This window comes from Ailuropoda melanoleuca, chromosome X (genome assembly GCF_002007445.2).
Source record: "Ailuropoda melanoleuca isolate Jingjing chromosome X, ASM200744v2, whole genome shotgun sequence".
Lineage (NCBI taxonomy): Eukaryota > Metazoa > Chordata > Mammalia > Carnivora > Ursidae > Ailuropoda > Ailuropoda melanoleuca.
Window position 1 is genome coordinate 52,149,462 of NC_048238.1, and position 24,093 is coordinate 52,173,554.

Consider the following 24,093-nt stretch of genomic DNA (forward strand, 5'->3'; position numbering starts at 1 on the left):
AAACTTTACATTGGAATCTGGGGATGTACTGTATGGTGACTAACATAATATAATAAAAAATCATTTAAAAAATAAGTAAATAAATAAAAACAGGATGAAGTGGCAAAAAAAAAAGGACTTGAATAGACATTTTTCCAAAGAAGACATGCATTGTCAACAAATACATGAAAAGATGCTGAACATCACTAATCATCAGGTAAATGCAAATCAAGACCACAATGAGGTATCACCTCACACCTGTTAGAATGGCCAGTATCAAAAAGACAGATAAGTTTTGGTAAGGATATGGAAAAGAGGGAAACCTTCAACGCTCTTGGTGTGAACATAAATTGGTACAGCCACTGGAAAACAGTACGGAGTTCCTCAAAAATTAAAAACAGAACTACCATATGATCCAGCAATCCCACTTTTGGGTATAGTTCCAAAGGAAAGAAAATCACTATCTTGAAAAGCTATCTGAACCCTCATGTTCACTGCAGCATTTTTCACGATGGCCAAGACATAGAAACAACCTAAGTGTCCACTGATAGATGAACGGATAAAGAAAATGTGATATGTTCACATACACAAAGGAATATTTTTTAATTAATTTATTTATTTTAGAGAGAGTGATAGAGAGCACAAGTGGGGGGAGGGGGCAGAGGGAAAGGGAGAGAGAGGATCTCAAGCACACTCCATGCCCAGCACAGAGCCTGATGCAGGGTTTGATCTCATGACCCTGAGATCATAACCTGAACCCAAATCAAGAGTCAGACACTTAACTGACTGAGAAACCCAGGCACCCCACCCCCACAGGAATATTATTTAGCCATATAAAAGAAGAAAATCCTGCCTTTTGTGACAACATGGATGGACTTTGAGGGCACTGTGCTAAGTGAAAAGACAAAAAAAGACAAATACTGTATTATCTCACGTGTTGAATCTTTTAAAAAAAGTGAAAAACATAGAAACAGTAGAATGGTGTTTGCTAGGGGCTAGGTGTGGAAGAAGTGTGAAAACATTGGTCAAAGGGTACAAACTTCAAATTATAAGATGCACAAATTCTGGGGATCTAATGTAGAACATGGTGACTATAATTAACAAGACTGTATTATATATTTGCAAGTTGGGAAGAAACTAAATCTTAATGTTCTTACCACACACAAAGAAATTGTAATTTTGTGAGATGATGAATATGTTAACTAATCATTTCACAATATATGCATGTTTCAAATTATCAGGTTATACACCTTAAACTTGTACAACATTATCTGTCAATTATATCTCAATAAAGCTTAGAAAAACTTTAAAATAACAATTGGTATAGTAGGCCTGATCACATCACATCAGCACTATTTTGACAAAGTTTATAGACCAAGAATAACAGGAAATCCTTTCAAGTCTACAGGATGTGAATTACTTACTTTAAAGCTGTAAGGACTTGTTGCGGGTCTTCTGAATATCGAGCTAAATATTCCAAAGCTTTCCCTGCCACAATTTGTTGTCCATTCTAAAAAGGACAAATACAATATGTTAAATTACATCTCAAAGTAGTACTTACAAAATGTTACCTATATTCCTATCCTTTAAGGACAAGAAAAAACTCTGAACTTGTTCCTTTTATATTATCAAAAGAGCTAATTAATGCAAGATGATAGAGTGAAGAAACTACTCACTGACAAAAACGGAACAGGTTCATATTGGCCCCAGAAACCCCCTCTTCCCTATCCATAAATACTCACAGACTTGCCAACACTGCCGTGAACCCACTATGACTAATCTTATTGTGATCTTTATCCCTGTTCATTAGCAGTAACCAAAAGAACCCCAGACCTTCATTTCTAGCACCCTGATCTCCATAAAGCTCTATAAATCCCTCTTTTCCCATTTCTCCCCAACTCCCCCAATCTTTCCACTGTAGCCCAGTTCATAATCATCAAAATCTTCTCTGTAAGCAACCTCTTCCCTGAAAGTTCCCTCCATATTCTTTCTGTAATGGAAATCTAGGTCCCACCAAGGATACTGCTTCCAAAGAAACCCTCTCAAGTAGTGCCAATTTTTCTCTCATTTCCATTCTACCCGTAGACCTGGAGATGGAGTAGGTGACACTTTTGCTCTTCATTGCTGTTTTAAAATTATTCTCCCCCCCCAATCCCTAGCTTCGAACTTCCTGTCATCAGTCTCTATCACCCACCATTTCTCATTGTGCTGATCTACCAGCTCTCCAGCCATTTCTACTCATTTCCTGATGACTTATCTAATGCACAGTTATTTTCTCAAAAAACTACCCCTGTCTTAGTTTTTGGCACTTTCAATATATAGCTAGATGACCTCCCAATATCCTAGTCTCTTATTTCCTTGAATTCTACTCTGCCAATTACCTTTGTTGTTCACTAACACAGCCATTGACTGTACCCACTTATTACTGTTGAGGGTCTTCTCATGTGTCTGTTGGCCATCTGTGAGTTTTCTTTGGAGAAATGTCTGTTCATGTCCTCTGCCCATTTTTAAACTGGATTGTTTTTTGGGTGAAGTTCTGTCGGTTCTTTATATATTTTGGATACTGCCCCTTTATTGGATATGACATTTGCAAATATCTTCTTCCATTCAGTACGTTTGTTGTCTTTTAGGTTTGTTGATTATTTCCTTCACTGTGGAGAAGCTTTTTATTTTGATGTAGTCACCATAGTTTATTTTTGTTTTTATTTCCCTTGCCTCAGGAGACATATCTAGAAAAATGTTGCTACAGCTGATGTCAGAGAAATTACTGCCTGTGGTCTCTTCTAGGATTTTTATGATTTCAGATCTCACATTTAGTCCTTTAATCCGTTTTGAGTTTATATTTGTGTATGGTGTAAGAAAGTGATCCAGTTTCATTCTTTTGCATGTAGCTGTCCAGTTTTCCCAACACCATTTGTTGAAGAGACTTTTCTCCATTGCATATTCTCCCCTCCTTTGTTGAACATTAATTGACCATATAATTATGGGTTTATTTCTGGGTTTTCTATTTTGTTGCATTGATCTCTATGTTGGACTCTGTCATTACCAATGGTGGCAAACCTTCCATACTCTCAGTCAGGGTGGGGAGTAGGGTAAGCTAAGTGATGTGAGTGAGGCTCTTAAGGTGCAAAACTTAAGGAGGCACTCACTCTCAGGGTCATGCAAGAACCAACTCTGCACTTGCATGTCTCTGAAAGTGGGTGCTTCCTTAAGTGGTTCAATTCCTCACCCTGGTCCTGCACCCTGCTCCGTTTCATGTAATCCACTTTCTGACCACCATCTCCTACCTTTCTAATTCACTCCCTTCTGTTACTCCAGCAATCCTTCAACTGCACTTAGACCTCCAATCCATTCGTGCTACGAATTTTTCACTGTCCCTCACGTCCTTGATGTCCTCCCCCATGACCACGTTAAATTCCATGGAGATTAATGATAATCACTTCCTCATTTCTTGATTTTCCTACTACTCCTCCTTTGCTTCATTGTATTCATCTGGCAAAACTACAAACCTGGTTAAAGCCAACTTTCTCCTGACTTTTGTGCCTACATCAATGCAGCTGAAAGTGGCTGGATAAAAACCTGTACAACTATTTCTTTCATTTTAAAACCTCATCAAATAGGCCTTAATACTTACTGGGCAAGCATCCCACACTAGCATGTCATTCGCATTCTTGCTTTCCTGCATGATTAGCTTATACTTTATCCTATCTTCTCAAACTCCCCAACATCTCCTCTCCCATTCTCATTCTCAGGTGATGACCTTGTTTCCTACTTTGTTGAAAAAACTGAACCGTCTGGAAAAAAACTTCCAGATTCCCACTACCACATTTATTCATCCACCAGGAACCACACCACATACTTCTCAACTACTATCATAGATGAACTATCCATTTTCTTTTTTTTTAANAAGAGACTGTCTTTTTTCCACCGGATGTTTTTTCCTGCTTTATCAAAGATTAGTTGCCCAAAGAGCCGAGGGTCCATTTCTGGGTTCTCTATTCTGTTCCATTGGTCGATGTGTCTGTTTTTGTGCCAGTACCATGCTGTCTTTGTGATCACAGCTTTGTAGTACAGCTCGAAATCCGGCATTGTGATGCCCCCAGCTTTGTTTTTCCTTTTCAACAGTTCCTTGGAGATTCGGGGCCTTTTCTGTTTCCATACAAATTTAAGGACTATTTGTTCCAGTTCTTTGAAAAATGTCCTCGGTATTTTGATCGGGATAGCATTGAAAGTGTAGATTGCTCTGGGTAGTATGGACATTTTAACTATGTTAATTCTTCCAATCCATGAGCATGGAATATTTTTCCATCTTTTTATGTCTTCCTCAATATCTTTCAAAAGTGATCTATAGTTTCTAGCATATAGGTCCTTTACGTCTCTGGTTAAGTTAATTCCAAGGTAACGCATGGTTTTTGGTGTTATTGTAAATGGGATGGATTCCCTAATTTCTCTTTCTTCAGTCTAGTTATTCGTGTATAGAAATGCAACTGATTTTTGGGCATTGATTTTGTATCCTGCCACATTATTGAATTGTTCTATAACTTCTAATCGTTTGGGAGTGGATTCCTTTGGGTTTTCCATATAGAGTATCATGTCATCTGCGAAGAGAGACATTTTGACTTCTTCCTTGCCGATTTGGATACCTTTGATCCCCTTTTGTCGTCTGATTGCTGTTGCGNTTAATTCCAAGGTAACGTATGGTTTTTGGTGTTATTGTAAATGGGATGGATTCCCTAATTTCTCTTTCTTCAGTCTCGTTATTCGTGTATAGAAATGCAACTGATTTCTGGGCATTGATTTTGTATCCTGCCACCTTACTGAATTGTTCTATAACTTCTAATAGTTTGGGAGTGGATTCCTTTGGGTTTTCCATATAGAGTATCATGTCATCTGCAAAGAGAGACAGTTTGACTTCTTCTTTGCCGATTTGGATACCTTTGATCCCTTTTTGTCTTCTGATTGCTGTTGCAAGGACTTCTAGTACTATGTTGAATAATAGTGGCGAGAGTGGGCATCCTTGTCGTGTTCCTGATCTTAAGGGAAAGGCTTCCAGCTTTTCCCCATTGAGAATAATGCTTGCAGTAGGCTTTTCATAGATGGCTTTTATGAGATTGAGAAATGTACCCTCTATTCCTACACTCTGAAGGGTTTTAATCAGGAAAGGATGCTGTATTTTGTCAAATGCTTTTTCTGCATCAATTGAGAGGATCATATGGTTCCTGAGTCTTTTCTTGTTGAAATGATGTATCACACTGATTGATTTGCGAATGTTGAACCACGCCTGCAACCCAGGGATGAATCCCACTTGGTCATGACGGATAATCCTTTTAATGCACTGTTGGATTCTATCAGCCAGGATCTTGTTGAGGATTCTGGCTTCCATATTCATTAGGGAAATCGTTCTGTAATTCTCCTTTTTGAGANCTTTTTGAGGGGGTCTTTGCCTGGTTTGGGGATCAAGGTAATATTAGCCTCATAGAATGAGTTTGGTAGCTTTCCTTCTGTTTCTATTTTTTGAAATAGCTTTAGGAGAATAGGTATTATTTCTTCTTTGAATGTTTGGTAGAATTCCCCAGGAAAACCGTCTGGGCCTGGAGTTTTATTATTTGGAAGGTTGTTTATCACTGACTCAATTTCTTCATAGTTAATTGGCCTGTTTAAGAAATCAATTTCTTCCTGTTTCAGTCTTGGTAGTTTATAGGTTTCCAGGAAGGCCTCCATCTCTCTTCCAGATTCTAGTTTTTTGGCATATAGCTGTTGATAAAAGTTTCTAATAATCCTTGCAATTTCAATGGTGCTGGTCGTGACCTCTCCCTTTTCAGTCATAATTTTAATAATCTCAGTCCTTTCTCTTTGTTTTTGGACAAGTTTTGCCAGTGGTCTATCAATTTTATGGATTCTCTCAAAGAACCAGCTTCTAGTCCTGTTGATCTGCTCTACTGTGGTTCTGGTCTCTAATTCATTGATTTCTGCTCTAATCTTGGTCAACTCCTTCCTTGTCAGTGGGTTAGGCCTGTCCCTCTGTTGCTGTTCCAGTTTCTTGAGGTGAGAATATAGAAACTGCATTTTAGATTTTTCTATTCTTTTGAGTGAGGCTTGGATGGCTATGTATTTCCCCCTTAGGACTGCCTTTGCAGTCTCCCATAGGTTTTGGACCATTGTGTTTTCATTCTCGTTGGTCTCCATAAATTGTTTAATTTGTTTTTTGATTTCCTGGTTTATCGAGTCATTCTTGAGCAGGATGGTTCTTAGCCTCCAAGTGTTTGAGTTTCTTCCAGGTTTTTCCTTGTGGTTGAGTTCCAATTTCAGAGCGTTGTGGTCTGAGAATATGCAGGGGATAATTTCAATCTTTTGGTATTGGCTGAGACCTGTTTTGTGTCCCAGAACATGGTCTATTCTTGAGAATGTTCCATGGGTATTAGAATAGAATGAGTATTCTTTGGTACTGGGGTGTAGTGTTCTATATATATCTATGAGGTCCAACTTGTCAAGTATCGCATTGAAAGCCTTTGATTCTTTGCTTAGTTTTTGCCAGGATGTTCTGTCTATTTCTGATAGTGGGGTGTTCAGGTCCCCTACTGTTACTGTGTTCTTATCTATATGTCTCTTTATTTTGGTTAAGAGTTGGCTTGTGTATCTTGCTGCTCCCCTGTTGGGGGCATATATATTAATAATTGTCATATCCACTTGTTGAATACTTCCTTTAAGAATAATATAGTGCCCTTCTGTATCTCTCNTCTCTAACTATAGTCTTTAATTTAAAATCCAATCTATCTGATATGAGAATTGCTACCCCAGCTTTCTTTTGAGGTCCATTTGCGTGAAAGATGGTACTCCATCCCTTTACTTTCAGTCTGAATGCATCTTTGGGTTCAAAATGAGTCTCTTGTAGACAGCAAATGGATGGGTCATTTCTTTTTATCCAATCTGCAACCCTGTGGTGTTTTATGGGAGCATTTAAACTATTCACATTGAGACTGAATACTGAGAGATATGATTTTAATGATGCCATGCTACCAGTAAAGTCTTTGTATCGGTTGTGACTTTCTGTTCTGTATCACTCTTAGGGCCTTCTTACCTTTACAGAACCCCCCTTAATATCTCCTATAGGGCTGGTTTCGTGGTTATGAAATTGGTTAATGACTGGCAATTCTGGAACGTCTTTATTTCTCCATCAATTCTGAATGACATCCATGCTGGATAAAGGATCCTAGGCTGCATGTTTTTCTCTGAAAGAGCTTTAAAAATGGCCCCCCAACCTTTTCTCTCATTCCAGGTCTGTGTAGAGAGGTCTGACGTAATTCTGATACCTTTGCCTTGGTACATGAGAAATTTCTTTGCCCTGGCCGCTTTCAGTACTGTATCTTTGGATCTAATATTTGCCAATTGCACTATGATGTGACATGGCGTAGGTTTGTCGTGGTTGAGCTTGGGAGGGGTCCTCTCTGCCTCTTGGACATGAATGTTTGTTTCCCTCGCTAGATTAGGGAAGTTTTCAGCTACAATTTGTTCAAATATCTCTTCTAGACCTCTGTTTTTCTCCACCCTCTCGGGGATGCCGATGATTCTGACATTTGAACGTTTCATTGACTCAGTAATCTCCTGTAACCTACATTCATGAGAATGGATTTTTTTGAGTCCAGATTCTATTTTAGCTTTCTCTTCTACTAACCCATCCTCCAATTTGCTGATACGTTCCTCTGCCTCATTTACCCTGGCCGTCAGAGCCTCAAGTTTTGCCTGCATTTGGCTCATAGAATTTTTAATTTCTGCCAGATTTGCTCTCATTTCCGTCCTTAGGGATTCTATATTCTCATTGAAATTTTCGTTAATACTTTTTTCAAGTCTACACATCGTCTTGACCATTGGTTACTCTGAATTCCATTTGTGATAATTTGGTTACATCCATATCCGTTATTTCTGTGGCAGAGGCCACAGACTCATTGTCTTTTCTTTCCTGGGGGGGACTTCTCCTTCTCGTCATTCTGATGAGAGTTTGCAGCATTGTCCAGAGCCCAAATTATTGACCAGGACCCAGGCCGTGCACCCTTGTTTTATAGGGATCTTAGGGATGTGGGCTTCTTTAAAGATTTTATTTATTTATTTATGTGGCAGAGAGCCAACCAGTGAGAGAGGGAACACAATCAGGGGAGTGGGAGAGGAAGAAGCAGGCTCCCAGCGGAGGAGCCCGATGAGGGACTCCTTTCCGGAACGCCAGGATCATGCCCTAAGCCGAAGACAGGTGCTCAATGACTGCACCACCCAGGCGCCCTGGTTGTGGGCTTCTTGATTTTTCAGCCTGCCTTCTGGGGGAGGGTCCTGCCACGCGATACTCAGGCAACCCTGTTTGAGTAGAGTCTCTGTGTCCTCTGTGAGGGGGGATGGGGGCGGGCACGCTGTGAGCCGGTATTTCCAGGCTTTTGTTCTCTGGAGGCTTTCCTGGTGGTCTGCTGTGCCTCTTCTGAGAGTCAGAGCAGCAGTGGCCGAATCTCAGCCTCTGTCTTAGAACAGAGGGATAGTGGACCGTTCTCTACTGATGTTCTGGCCACTTTAACTCTGTATTTGTTGGTGCTTCTCAACCCTGCAGCGTCCGGGATGTGAGCCCCACACCCAGCGTCCCAGCCCTCACATCCAGGGCCGGCGTGTCTCTGTCCTTTGTGTTTCTAATGCCACCAGCCGCCCCGCGCGTGCTCCCGGAGCTCCTGTTCTCAGTCTGGATCCAGTGAGCACACCGGAGTTCCGTGAGAAGTCTGGTGGCACGCGCTCTCGGCTCACAGTCTCTGTCTGCTGTCTCGTGGGTGCCGTCTGCGAGTCCGCCCGCTCCCCCGTGCAGGTGGCTACCGCTTCCCGGCGCCCGAACGCGGCGGCTCCCTCGCCCTTCCGTTTATCTTCTGATATATGTGCGCAGTTTCACAGCTCCCCGCTTCGTACCTCAATACTCGGCACTGGAGATGTTCATTTGTAGAGATCCAGATGTATCTTCTTGTGTCTCATGCCGATTCCGTGGATGTTCAGGCTGGTCTGGTATCTAACCAGCTCGACTCAGGGGACCGGCTAAAAAACGAACTATCCGTTTTTTTTTCTAAAGCCAGTCTCTGAATTTATACTCTTGTGTCCATCACCTCTTGCCTGCGTAAAGACATTGCTCTAACAATTCTCTTTTTTCTCTCTCACACACTGTCAACTTTTGTTCTCTTACTAGGTCATTTCCATCAGCATACAAGCATTCTCATTCATCCCATCTCAAACAAACCAACAAACCTCTGATCCTACTTCTCACACCAACTTCTTTTCTTTGTAGCAAACTCCTCTGAAGAGTTTCATTAATTGTCTCTCAAAATAGAAACGAGGTAAAAATCTTGTGAATAAATACGTAAGAATTACCTCTAGAGCAAACTGGGCAGCTAAACCGAGGAGCATGACAGATGAATCTCTATCTGCAAGTAGCTTATTCTCCTTTGGACCTTCAGGTACTAATAACTTCTCCAATGTAGTAATTGCCCGCAAAGCTGAAAAAGAAGGAAACAATTTAAAAAATGAGATACTCTTATTAAAGCTAATAGCTATATATGGTTAATTATACCACAGTGACTTTGGAACTTATTTTAAGAGCACCAATATCTTTTTTTTTATTAAATTCAATTAGCCAACATATAGTACATCATTAATTTTTGATGTAGTGTTCAAAGAGCACTAATATCTTTAAAATATTAGTTAATTTCCATAAAGTCATCTAAACTGCTAAATTGTTAAGGAGGACTTGAATGTCAGAAAAATGCCCAACTGAGCAATTCACCTCTGTGAATTTATCCCATGGATATACTTGCAAAAGTGAACAAAAACATACAAATATGTTTATCCAGCAATTTTTTTTAAGAGTGCAATATAGAACCAACCTAAATTCCATCAATAATGGATGGGCTAAGTACATTTTGGTACATTCATAAAATGGAATATAAAACAGAATGAAACAGAATGAAATTTAAAAATGAATGGTGGTATGACATTCCATTATATATCTTAAAGGTAGACTACAATAAGTTAAATGTATGCACTATAGAACTTAAGTAATAATTAAAATAACAAAACAAAGAGAGCTAATAAGCCAAAAGATGAGACAAATGTAATCACAAAAAATACTCAATCCAAAAGAAAGTAGAAAAAAGAAAAATGGTGACAACAAACAGATGGGACAAACAAAAGACAAATAAAAAGATGCTATATTTAAACCTAACCATATCAATAATCATGTTAAATATAAATGGTCTAGATGACCCAAGTAAAAGGCAGATAGTCACACTGAATTAAACAAAGCAACTTTCAACTATATGCTACCTACAAGAAACACACTTAAAGTATAAAGACAAAATTAGTTAAAAGAAAACACATGGGATAATATATACAATGTTAAAGGTAATCAAAAGAAAGCTGGAGTGGCTATATTAATATCAGACAAAATGGATTTCAGAGCAAAGAATATTACATAACAGAAGGTTAATTCATGATGATAAAGGAATTAATTCATTATGAGAACATAACAATCTTAAATGTTTATGCAGCTTACAACAAAATTTCAAAACACAAGGAGCAAAAACTTAAAGAACTGCAAGGAAAAATTAACAAATCCACGATTATAGTCAAAGATTTCAGCACCTTCTCTTAGTAATTAATAGAACAAGTAGTAAATCAGCAAGGCTGTAGTACACTTTACACCATTAATCAACTTGACCTGAATAACATTTACAGAACACTCAAACAAACACCAGTAAAATATACTTTTTCTCAAGTGCACAGAGAATATTTACAAATAAAGACAATATTCTGGGCCATAGAACAAGCCTTAACATATTTAAAAGGATTCAAGTCATACAAAATTATGATCTTTGACTATATGATTTCAAGTTTATTATATAGCTAAACTAATTAAGACAGTGTGGATGTGGTATAAAAATAGACGAATAGATCAATGGAACAGAATGAAGAATCCAGAAAGAGACCCCCACACACATATGGCAACTGATTTTCAATAAATGTACAAAGGTAATTCAGTTGAAAAAGGATAGTTTTTAAGTAAATAATGCTGAAAAAATGATGCTGGAATGATTAGATAGCCATGTGCAAAAAAGGTTCATACCTTAAATACAAAAATTAATGTACAAAATTGATCATAGAACTAACCATACACTTAAACCTATAATATCTCTTGAAGAAAACACAGGAAAACATTTTTGTGACCTTAGATCAGGTAAAGATTTCTTACCCATAATACCAAAAGCACACTCCATAAAAGAGGAAAAAAGATAAACTAGACTGTCAAGCTTCTCATGAAAGACATTGACAAGAAAATTTAAAAAATTATAAAACACATATCCAAAAATTTGTATCTAAAATATATAAAGAACTTCCAAAACTCAATAAGAAAACAAAGTTCCCTATATCTTAGTAACTAAAATATATTTCTTCCCTATGTTCTAGCCACTATGACAGAAGATGAATAAAACATATAGAGATGAATTTAAAAAAAAACAAAGTTCCCTATAGAAAACTGGACAAAAGATGTATACAAACACTGTCAAAGAAGATATATGGATGTCAAATATTAGACATTACAGAAATGCTAGTTAAAACCACAAGATATCACTACCCAACTCTTCGAATGGGCAAAATATATTTTTTTAAATGAACAACTCCAAGTGCTGTTGAGGATGCAGATCACCTGGAACACTCGTATATAGCTGCTCAGAATGTAAAACTGTATCGCTATTTAGGAAAACAGGTTGGCAGTTTCTAATAAACTTAGACATATATTTATCATACAATCCAAAAATCCAAATCCTAGATATTTATCCTAGAGAAGTTAAATCTTATCATCACACAAAATCTGTAAACAGATATTTATGGCACATTTATCCACAGTTGCCCAAAATGGAAATCATCCAAATATATTTCAACTGGTGAATGAATAAACAAACTGTGGTACATACATACTATAGACTACTTCAAACTATGGAACAAACTATGAAAACACAACAGTACGAATGAGTTTTGAATGTATTATCGTAAGTGAAAGAAAGGCTCAAAAAGCTTCATAATGTATGATCCCATTTATATGACATTTTGGAAATGGCAAAAATATATAAAAATGAGTTTAGTTGTTTTCAGGACTAAAAGTGGTTGGAAGGAATGACAATAAAGGAACCTGAAGCAATTTTTTGTTCTATATCATGACTGTAATGGTGGTGACATGACTGTATACATTTGTCGAAACTCATAGAATTATTAATATAAATAAACCTCATAGAACCAGACACTTGTAAGTTTTACTCTGTATTATCAATAAACGCAGCTTTAAAAATTGTCACACATAACTGGGGAAAAAATAAAAAGACTGAGTTGATGCTATGTTTAAAAAGTAAAAAAAAATTATTTTAATAGAATGTTAAAAGGTTTAATAGGAAATCTATTTTTTGCCATTTCTGTTGGTAAAAAGTTTCAAATTCTTTTAAGCTTTCAACATAATACATCAAATAAAACAAATTCCCAGAGGTCTCCAATGAAAACATTGATGATGGACATGACTACACTATAAACCCTGAAAAAAACTGACTCCAATTTGCTAATCTTTAATTAATATACAGGAATACTTTACTATCCTGGAACTTTTCTTCTTCAATGAAGAATAGGTTATCTTTCTTTTTTTATGGAGTACAAAGCAGAGTCCATTGCACACAGTAGGTATTCATAAACAGTTGCTCAATTGGATTAGTATAAATTCTGTTTTGGATCCATTAATTTAAACTTCTCAATTTCTCAACTTACACCCTTCACAAGGGACAACCAGTCTGGAGCTCCAACTGCTTCAGGATATTCTCAGCTACACTGAGGGCTGAATGGGAATAATATCACAGCACAGGCCCATCTGTAACCAAGTCAAGATACAGGAGTGTACAGACACATCGACTAGGAAACTATGCTTAACTTAATGTGAAGGACACAGCACTGATGGGATGAGGTTCACATGAGCAATTCCAGCACTGTCAACTCTGTAGAGAGAAACTCCATTTCAAGGCCAAATCTCTTACCAATCACTTCCCAGATAAGTGAAAACATTTAAAAGAAAGCTGGAGACTTTGATTGTCTAAGACAACTCTTAACTGAAATGGGCTGGCAGTATGAATTCCCTCTTACCCCACAGCTTTTTAAACTTAATTTTTAACAGGTTCAAATGACAGAAAGTACAAAAAAGTATACCACGACAAGACTTTCTCCCCAATTCTTGTCCCAAATCTCCCTAGTTCTTACTCCAATAGGCAGCCCCTGTTCTTTTATTCCTATGTAACCTTCATAATTCCTTTTCGCATGGTTGTATCGTCTTTACATAGGAAAGCTAGAATATAGAATATGTAACTCCACTGTCTTAAAAACAATGTTTTTTTTCCTTTATGGTAGAACAGGATTATTATTCTTTATATTAACAGTTAAATGTAATTCATAAATAACATTCATACCTCTGCCAGAGTTGCCCTCTAAGACTGCAACCTTGAATACGTAAAACTGAGTGAAAATATTTGTAGGATCACATTGTTCGGCTTCTATCACTGCCTCTTTAGCCTGAAAAAAAGAAATATTGGATCTCTTTTACAAAAGTAATAAGGAAGATCTTATCATATTTTACTAAAATTATTAATATAGTCACAATGGCTGAGGATACACATCATAAAAAGATGTGAATCTAAGTAAAATCTTTAAAGAACTGTTCTCTTAAAATGCTAAAGAAACAGCGAGTTCTGCTTCCAGAAATAGGGTGCATTATATATGTCAGACCAACTCTCCTACTGAAAACAATGAAAAATATTAGATAACATTTTTTTTTCAACTCCAAAGCAACTTACAAGATAATAAAATCTAAGGAAAAGTGAGGTTCCAGAGAAACAAGCAGAGAATTAAAGCCACTTTTTTTCTGGTGAGCATTTATAAATCTAGACAAATGTTAGGTTTAGTTTTAATGAGTCTCACTAGGTTAGGAAAACAGACATTAAGACCCAAGGGACTATGCTCTTAGGCTACCAGAACTAAACCGCCCCTACCAGCATCACCAGGGGACTGCAAAGAAAGTTACTTTGGTTCTGAGAGGAACACAACAAAATGTGGTGGGGAGAACCAATCCCTGAGGTGTGTATTTACGGCACCAAATTGCATTACACAGGAAGCCAAAAGACCTCAAGCTATGAATTTAGTTGACATTGGTCCCAAACATCTGAAGAAGCAAAGGTAAATGTTCTCTGGGGGAAGTAACCATCCTAGGCCTCAAAATATTTGCAAAAATGATTTTTCAAGAATCAGGACTAGTAAACATTAAAAAAAAGAATCAAACATACTAAGAAGCAATGCACCATAAATGAGGATCAGCAGAAATGGATTCTCAAAATGTAGATACCAGAATTATAAAAAAAGCTATCTATAAAACACCAGTTTTCAAAGTTTAAAGAAATAAAAGATCCTCAAAAATATATATAAGTAGGTTGATATACAATAGTACATATTGATATGGTAACCCCCAGTTTGTTCTCTATAGTTAAGTCTGTTTCTTGGTTTGCCTCTCTCTTATTCCCTGGACACTCCTTTGTTTTCTGTCTCAAATTTCACCTATGAGTGAAATCACATGGTATTTGTCTTTCTCAGACTGAATTATTTTACTTAGCATAATACTCTCTAGCTCCACTCATGTTGTTGCAAATGGCAAGATTTCATTCTTTCGACAGCTGAGTAATCACGTGTGTGCACCACAACTTCTTTATCAATCATCAGTTGACGGACATTTGGGCTCTTTCCATAATTTGGTTATAGTAGATAATGCTGGTATAGACACTGGACATTGGACATTGGTGTGAAGCCATGTGGTCCTGGACTTTTGTTTGTTGGGAGATTTTTGATTACTGACCCAATTTCTTTGCTAGTCATGAGTCTATTCAAGTTTTCTATTTCTTTGTGTTTCAGTTTCGGTAAATTATATGTTTCTTGAAATTTATCTATTTCCTTTAGGTTGGTGATGACTTAAAAAACACAACACCAAAAGCACAATCCATGAAAGAAAAAATTGGGAGTTGGACATTATTAAAATTAGAAATGTCTGCTATGGAGGCGCCTGGGTGGCTCAGTCGTTGAGCGTCTGCCTTCGGCTCAGGGCGTGATCCTGGCGTTATGGGATCGAGCCCCACATCGGGCTCCTCTGCTGGGAGCCTGCTTCTTCCTCTCCTACTCCCCCTGCTTGTGTTCCCTCTCTCTCTGGCTGTCTCTCTCTGTCAAATAAATAAATAAAATCTTAAAAAAAAAGAAATGTCTTCTATATGAAAGTTATTGTTAGAGAATGAAAACATGAGCCACATAGTGAGAGAACATTTGCAAACCACATATCTGATAAAAAATTGATGTCCAAAATATAAAAGAATTCAACAATAAGACAAGAAACTACTCAATTACAAATTGGGGGAGATACCTCACTAAAGAAGCCATACAGATGGCAAATAAGCCTATAAAAAGATGCTCAACATTATATTTCATCAAGAAAATGCAAATTAAAATAATGCCACTATACAACTATTAAAATGGCTAAAATCTAAAACACTGACAAAACCAAATATTGGTGAGAATGTGGAGAAATAGGAATTCTCATTCACCGCTAGGAAGAAAAATAATAGTAGAGCCATTCTGAAAGACAGTTTCATAGCTTCTTATAAAACTAAACCTACTCTCACAATATGATCTAGCAACTGCCCTTAGTATTTTACCCGAATGAGCTGCAAACTAATGTCCACACAAAATCCTGCACATTACTGATTATAGAAACTTTACTCGTAATTGTGAAAACTTGGAAGCAACCAAAATATCCTTCAATAGGTTATAGAAATATAATAAAATTCAGAATACCCTAATTTTGTAATAATAGTGTGTAAATCACTTTTATCTCTACTATAAAAGTTAAAAACAATAATATTAAAAATAACTATAGCTATAAAAATTTGTTAACAGATGTACAATATAAAAAGATGTAAAGTGTGACATGAATAGCATAAATGTGAGAAAGAAGAAGTAAAAGTGTAGAGTTTCTCTATGCGTTTGAACATAAGTTGTTAACCGCTTAAAATAGACTGTTATATCTAAAAGATGCTTTATGTAAACCACATGGTAACCACAAAGAAAAAACCCATAGTACATACATAAAAGATAAATAAAAAGGAATTAAAGCATACCACTACAAGAATAAATTTTTAAAAAGACAGCAACAGAGGGAAAAAGGAACAAAGGAATAAGAAACTAAGAAAACAATTAACAAAATGGGAATAGTAAGTCCTTACCTATCACAATTACTTTAAATATAAATGGAATAAATTCTCCAATCAAAGACACAGAGGGACTAAATGATTTTTAATAAAAATATTCCAACAGTGTGCTACCTACTAGAGACTATCTTAGCTATTAGGATACACATAAACGGAAAGGGACTGAAAAAGATATTACATGCAAATGGTAAGGAAAAGAGAGCAGGAGTGGCTATAATTATATCAGATAAAATAGAATTTAGTCAAAATTGGTCACGAGAGGCTAAGAAGTTCACTATATAGTGATAAAGGGGTCAACTCATTAAGAGGATATAACAATTATATATACACTGAACATTAGAGCAACTAAATATTTAAAACTAATACTAACCAAAAAGATGCTCAACACATCACTAATTATCAGGGAAATGCACATGAAAACCACAGTGAGATACCACTTTACACCTGTCAGAATGGTTAATTCAAATACACAAGAAATAACAAGTTTTGACAAAGATGCAGAGAAAAAGGAACCCTCATGCACTGTTTGAGGGAATGAAAATGAGTACAGCAACTGTGGAAATCACTATGAATGTTCCTCAAATTATAATTAGAATTACCATATGATCCAGTATTTCCATCACTGGGTGTTCACCCCCAAAAAAGGGAAAACACTAATTTGAAAATATTACATTCCTATGTCTATTGCAGCATTATTTACAGCATTACTGCAGCATTATTTACAATAGCCAAGATATGGAAGCAATCCAAGTGTTCACTGATATACAGATGGATGAAGCAGATGTGGTATATATACACTTTGTGGAAATTACTCAGCCATAAAAAAGAATGAACTCTTGCCATTTGCAGTAACATGGATGGACCTAGAGAGTCTAGAGGATATAATGTTAAGTGAAATAACTCAGGCAGAAAAAGACAAACACCATATGATTTCACTCATGTGTTATTTAACACACGAAACAAACAACAAAAAAGGAGACAGACATAAAGAGACTCTTAAATACAAAGAACAAACTGGTGGTTGCCAGAGGAAAGGTGGGTAGGGCAACAGGTGAAATAAAGGTGGTTAAGAATACACTTATCTTGATGAGCATGGAGATATGTATACAATTGTTGAATCATTATACCATACACCTGAAACTAACATAACACTGTATGTTAATTAAACTTGAATTTAACAATAAATAAATAAAGCAAATGTTAACAAACTGAAGGGAGTAATAGGCAGCAATTATAAACAGTAGGGGAATTCAACACCCCACTTTCAACAATGCATAGATCATCCAGACAGAAAATTAATAAACAAATAGTGGACCTGCATAACACTACAGACCAAATGGACCTAACAAACACATATAGAGTATTCTATCCAACAGCACAAGAATACATATTTCTCTGAAGCACACATGGAACATTCTCTAGGACAGACCATATGTTGGGCCTGAAAGCAAGCCTTAACAAATTTAAGAAGACTGAAATCATATCAAATATCTTTTCCAAACACAATGGTAAAAAACTATAAATAAGTGACAGGAGGAAAAATGAAAAACTCACAAATGCATGGAGGTTGAAAAACACATTCCTGAACAATCAACGGGTCGAAGAAGAAATCAAAAGGGAAATCCACAAGTATTTTAAGATGAAAGAAAATGGAAACACAGCATACCCAAACTTATGAGATGCATCAAAAACAATCCTAAGCAGAAAGTTTATAGTGATAAACATTTACATTACAAAAAGATCTCAAATAAGTAATCTAACTTTACAACTCAAGGAATCAGAAAAAGAAGAAAAAAGTAAGCCCAGGTTTAGCAGAATGAAGGGAATTAATAAAGAGTAGAGCAAAAATAAATGAAGCAGAGGGGCTCCTGGGTGGCACCGCGGTTAAGCGTCTGCCTTCGGCTCAGGGCGTGATCCCGGCGTTGTGGGATCGAGCCCCACATCAGGCTCCTGTGCTGTGAGCCTGCTTCTTCCTCTCCCACTCTCCCTGCTTGTGTTCCCTCTCTCACTGGCTGTCTCTATCTCTGTCAAGTAAATAAATAAAATCTTTAAAAAAAAATAAATGAAGCAGAAATAAGACAATAGAAAAAAATTAATGAATCTAAAAGTTGGAATTTTGGAAAGATAAACAAAATTGACAAACTTTTAGCTAGACTAACCAAGAAAAAAAAGAGTACGCTCAAACAAAATTATAAACAAAACTGACATGAAAACTGACACCACAGAAATACAAATAGTCATAAATGATTACTGTGAATAATTATATGACAAATTGAAAAACCTAGAAAAAATGGATAAATCCTTGAAACATACAACCTACTCAGAGTCAGGAAGAGATAGAAAATCTAAACAGGGGCGCCTGGGTGGCACAGCGGTTAAGCGTCTGCCTTCAGCTCAGGGCGTGATTCCGGCATTATGGGATCGAGCCCCACATCAGGCTCCTCTGCTATGAGCCTGCTTCTTCCTTTCCCACTCCCCCTTGCTTGTGTTCCCTCTCTCGCTGGCTGTCTCTATCTCTGTCAAATAAATAAATAAAATCTTTAAAAAAAAAAAAAAGAAAATCTAAACAGACCAATAACAAGTAAGATTTAATAAACATGCCTTTGAACTTAAGTGACCATCAACTTGATACAGACTGCTATACACGTAGGATATTATATATGAACCCAGTAGTAACCACAAATCAGAACCCTAAAACAGATATACAAGAAAATAAAGAAAAAGGAATCCAAGCATAACACTAAACAAAGCCATTAAAGCAAAGAGAAAAAAAGCAAGAGAAAAAGAACTGAGAGGAACAATAAAAACAGCCAGCAAAAAAATAACAAAATGGCAATATATACATATTTATTAATAATTACTTTAAATGGAAATGGACTAAATGCTCCAATCAAAAGACATAAGGTGACTGAATGGATAAAAAATACTGATCCATCTGTATACTGCCTATAAGAACTCAACAAAGATTGAAAATGAAGGGATGGAAAAAGATATTCCATGCAAATGAAAGTGAAAATAAAAGCTGGTGTATATGTATACATATATCAGATAAAATAGACTTTAAAACAGAGACTGTAGCAGGAGACAAAGAAGGGCACTACACAATAATAAAGGGATCAATCCAACATGGGAATATAACAATTGTAAATATATATGCAACAACATAGGAGCACCTAAATACATAAAGCAAATGATAACAGACACTGAGGGAGAAATTGACAGTATTACAAAATAGTAGGGGACTTTAAGACAACATTGTTGTCTTAAAAACAGATTTAATCAATCAACAGATCATCCAGACAAAAAAATCAATAAGAAAAAAGTGGCTTTACAGGGCACCTGGGTGGCTCACTTGTTAAGTGTCTGCCTTCAGCTTAGGTCATGATCCCAGGGTCCTGGAATCGAGCCCCGCATCGGGCTCCCTGCTCAGCGGGAAGCCTGCTTCTCCCTCTCCCTCTCCCCCTCCCCCTGCTTGTGTTCCCTCTCTTGCTGTCTCTCTCTGTCAAATAAATAAATAAAATCTTTTTTTTTAAAGTGGCTTTAAATGACACATTAGACCAGAAGGACCTAACAAATATATACAGAACATTCCATCCAAAACCAGCAGAATATACATTCTTCCCAGGTGCACATGGAACTTTCTCCAGGATAGATCACATGTTAGCACATTTATAAAAAAGTCTTAATAAATTTAAGAAGATTGAAATCATGTGAAGCATTTTTTCAAACCACAACAATATGAAACTAGAACTCAAGATAAAATCTAGAGAAAAAAAACATGTAAAAGCTAAATGACATGATACTAAACAATAAATGGGTCAACCAAGAAATCAAATAGGAAATCAAAAAATACATGGAGACAAATAAAAATGAAAACAGAATGGTGCAAACTCTGGAATGCAGCAAAATAAGTTCTCAGATGGAAGTTTATAGCAATACGGGCCTCAAGAAACAAGAAAAATCTCAAATAAACATACTTAAAAGAGCTAAAAGAAGAAGAAAAAACAAGCTCAAAGCTAGTAGAAGGAAGGAAATAGTGAAGATTAAAGCAGAAATAAATGAAATAGAGTCTTAAATAAACAATACAAACGATCACTGAAACCAAGAGCTGGTTCTTTGAACAGATAAGCAAAATTGATAAACCTTTAGCCAGACTTATCAAGAAAAAAGAGAGAGAACTAAAATAAAATCAGAAATGAGGGGGGAAAAATAACAACTGAAACCACAGAAATACAAAGGATTATAAGAAAATGTTATGAAAAATGATATGCCAACAAATTGGACAACCTAGAATAAACGGATAAATTTCAAGAAACATGTAAATTACCAAAACTAAAACAGGAAGACACAGAAAACTTGAACAGACTCATAACTAGCAAAGAATTGATTCAATAATCAAAAATCTCCCAAAAAACACAAGTCCAGGACCAGATGGCTTCACAGGCGAATTTTACTAAACCTTTAAAGAAGAGTTAATACCTATTCTTCTCAAACTATTCCAAAAAATAGAAAAGGAAGGAAAACTTCCAAATTCATTCAATGAGACCAGTATTACCCTGATACCAAAACCAGATAAAGGCTCCACTGAAAAAGAAAAACTGAGGCCAATATCCCTGATAGAACATGGGTGCAGAAGTTCTCAATAAAATACTAACAAGCTGAATCCAATAGTACATTAAAAGAATCATTTACCGTGATGAAGTGGGATTTATTCCTGGGCTGCAGCAGGGGTTTAGCATTCACAAATCAATCAATGTGATACACCACATTAATAAAAGAAAGGATAAAAAGCCGGATGATCCTCTCAATAGATACAGAAAAAGCATTTGACAAAATACAACATCTATTCATGATAAAAACCTTCAACAAAGTAGGGTTAGAGGGAACATACCTCAACATTAAAAAGGCCATATATGAAACACCCACAGTTAATATCATACTTAATGGGGAAAACCTGAGAGCTTTTCCTCTATGGTCAGAATAAGACAGGGCTGTCCACTCTCACCACTGTTATTTAACATAGTCCTGGAAGGCCTAGCCTCAGTGATCAGACAAGAAGAAGAAATAAAAGGCACCCAAATCAGCAAGGAAGAAGTCAGACTTTCACTATTTGCAGATGACACGATACTCTATATAGAAAACCCGAAAGACTCCACCAAAAAGCTGCTGGAACTGATACACAAGTTCAGTAAAGTCACAGGACACAAAATCAATGTACAGAAATCAGCTGCATATCCAAACACTAACAACGAGACTGAAGAAAGAGAAATTAAGGAATCGATCCCATTTGCAATTGCACCAAAAACCATAAGATACCTAGGAATAAACTTAACTAAAGAGATAAAAGACCTGTACTCTGAAAACTATAAAACCCTGATGAAAGAAACTGATGACACAAAGAAATGGGAAAACATTCCATGCTTATGTATTGGAAGAACAGATACTGTTCAAATGTCTGTACTACCCAAAGGAATCTACATATTTAATGCAATCCCTACTAAAATACCAGCATTTTTCCAGAGCTAGAACAAAGAATCCTAAAATTTGTATGGAACCACCAAAGACTCCAAATAGCCAAAGCAACCTGTAAAAAGAAGATCGAAGCTGGAGGCATCACAATTCCAGACTTCAAGTTATATCACAAAGCTGTAGTGATCACGACGGTATGGTACTGGCACAAAAAAAGACACTGAGATCAATGGAACAGAACAGAAAATCCAGAAATGGACCCACCACTATATGGTCAACTATTCTTTGATAAATCATGAAAAGAATATCCAATGGGAAAAAGTCTCTTCAAGAAATGTTATTGAGAAAACCGGACAACAACACGCATAAGAATGAAACTGGACCACTTTCTTACATCATACACAAAAATAAATTCAAAATGGATGAAAGACTTTAATCTGAGACCTAAAACCATCAAAATCCTAGAGGAGAACAGAGGGGTAGTAACTTCTTTGACATCAGCTGTAGCAACTTCTTTCTAGGTATGCCCCTGAAGGCAAGGGAAACAAAAGCAAAAATAACCTACTGTGACTACATCAAAATAAAAAGCCTCTGCAGAGAGAAGGAAACAGTCAAGAAAACTACAAGGCAACCTGTGGAATGGGAGAAGATACTTGCAAATGACAATCCAATAAAGGGTTAGTATCCAAAATATATACAGAAGTTATAAAATTCAACACCCCAAAAACAAATAATCGAAGCAAAAAATGGGTGGAAGTCACAAGCAGACATTTCTCCGAAGAAGACATACAGATGGGGGCACCTGGATGGTTCAGTCAGTTAAGAGACATGACTCTTGGGTTTCAGCTCAGGTCATGATCTCAGGGTCGTGACACTGAGCCCTACACGGGTCTGCTTAAGATTCTCTCTCCCTCTCCCTCTCCCTCTGCCCCCCAATCATGTGTGTGCTCTCTCTCCCTCTAGAAAAAAAAGAAACAAAACAAATGAGCAAAGGGAAAATAAAGAGAGAGGGGCAGACAAACCAAGAAACAACTTTTAACTAACTAGAGAGCAAACTGAGGATGACCAGAGAGGAGGTGGATGGGGAGATGGGTTACATAGGTAATGCCAATTAAGGAGTGTACTTGTGATGAGCACTGGGTGTAGTATGTAAATGTTGAATCACTATATTGCACACATGAATAATATTACACTGTATGCTAACTAACTGGAATTTAAATAAAAACTTAAAAAGAGAGAACAATCCCATTTATAATTGCACCAAAAAGAATAGAATACTTGGAATAAATTTAACCAAGGAGGTGAAAGACCTATGCTCTAAAATCTATAAGACACTGATGAAAGAAATCAAAGATGACAAATGGAAATATATACCACACTCATGGATTGGAAGAATTAATTTCATTAAAATGTACATATTACTCAAAGTAATCTACAAATTCAATGCCAACCATTATTAAAATACCAATAGCATTTTTCACAGAACTAGAACCAATTATCTTGTATGGTATTTTATATGGAATCATAAAAGATCCCAAATAGCCAAAGCAATCTTAAGAACGAAGATCAAAGATGGAGGTATCATAATCCTAGATTTGAAGAGATACCACAAAGCTATAGTAATCAAAACAGTATGGTACTGGCACAAACACAGAATAGATCAATAGAACAATATAACCCACAGAAGAAACCCACACCTGTATGCTCAATTACTCTATGACAAAGGAGGCAAGAATATACAATGGGGGAAAACAGTCTCTTCAATAAATGATGCTGTGAAACTGGATAGCTATATGCAAAAGAATGAAACTGGACCACTTTCTTACACTTTACTCAAAAACTAAAGTAAAAATGGATTAAAGACCTAAATGTGAGACCCAAAATCGTTAAACTCCTAAAAGTAAACATAGGCAGTGATCTCTGGTGATTTCTTGGATATGACACCAAAAGCACAGGCACCAAAATAAAAAATAGATATTTGGACTTCATCAAAATTACAAAATGTTTGTGCTTCAAAGGACACTATCAAGAAAGGGAAAAGATTATCCACAGAATGAGAGAAAATATTTGCAAATCATATATTGATAGTAAGTTAATATCCAGAATATTAAAGGGCTCCTACAACTCAACAACTAAAAAATAACAACCCAATTTTAAAAATGGGCAAAGAGACTTGGAATTTCTCCAAAGAAGATATACAAATGGCCAAAAAGCACATGGAAAGATGCTCATTAGGGAAATGCAAATCAAAAATACAAGAAACCACTTCATACCCATTAGGATGTACCAGTATTTTCAAAAACCA

The 24,093-nt window shown here is 36.5% G+C and overlaps 1 protein-coding gene across 2 annotated transcripts in view; it reads right to left on the reverse strand.

Annotated features, from left to right (window-relative positions):
• The window catches only part of TEX11 (testis expressed 11), a 279,061-nt gene that overhangs the window by 91,838 nt on the left and 163,130 nt on the right, over positions 1-24,093 (reverse strand). For both annotated transcript variants that reach the window (XM_034649574.1, XM_034649575.1), the window contains exons 17-19: positions 13,488-13,590; positions 9,364-9,488; positions 1,404-1,489 (exon numbers count right to left, since the gene is read on the reverse strand). In XM_034649574.1, the coding sequence (XP_034505465.1) occupies positions 1,404-1,489; positions 9,364-9,488; positions 13,488-13,590 (314 nt within the window). The remainder of the gene's footprint in view (positions 1-1,403; positions 1,490-9,363; positions 9,489-13,487; positions 13,591-24,093) is intronic.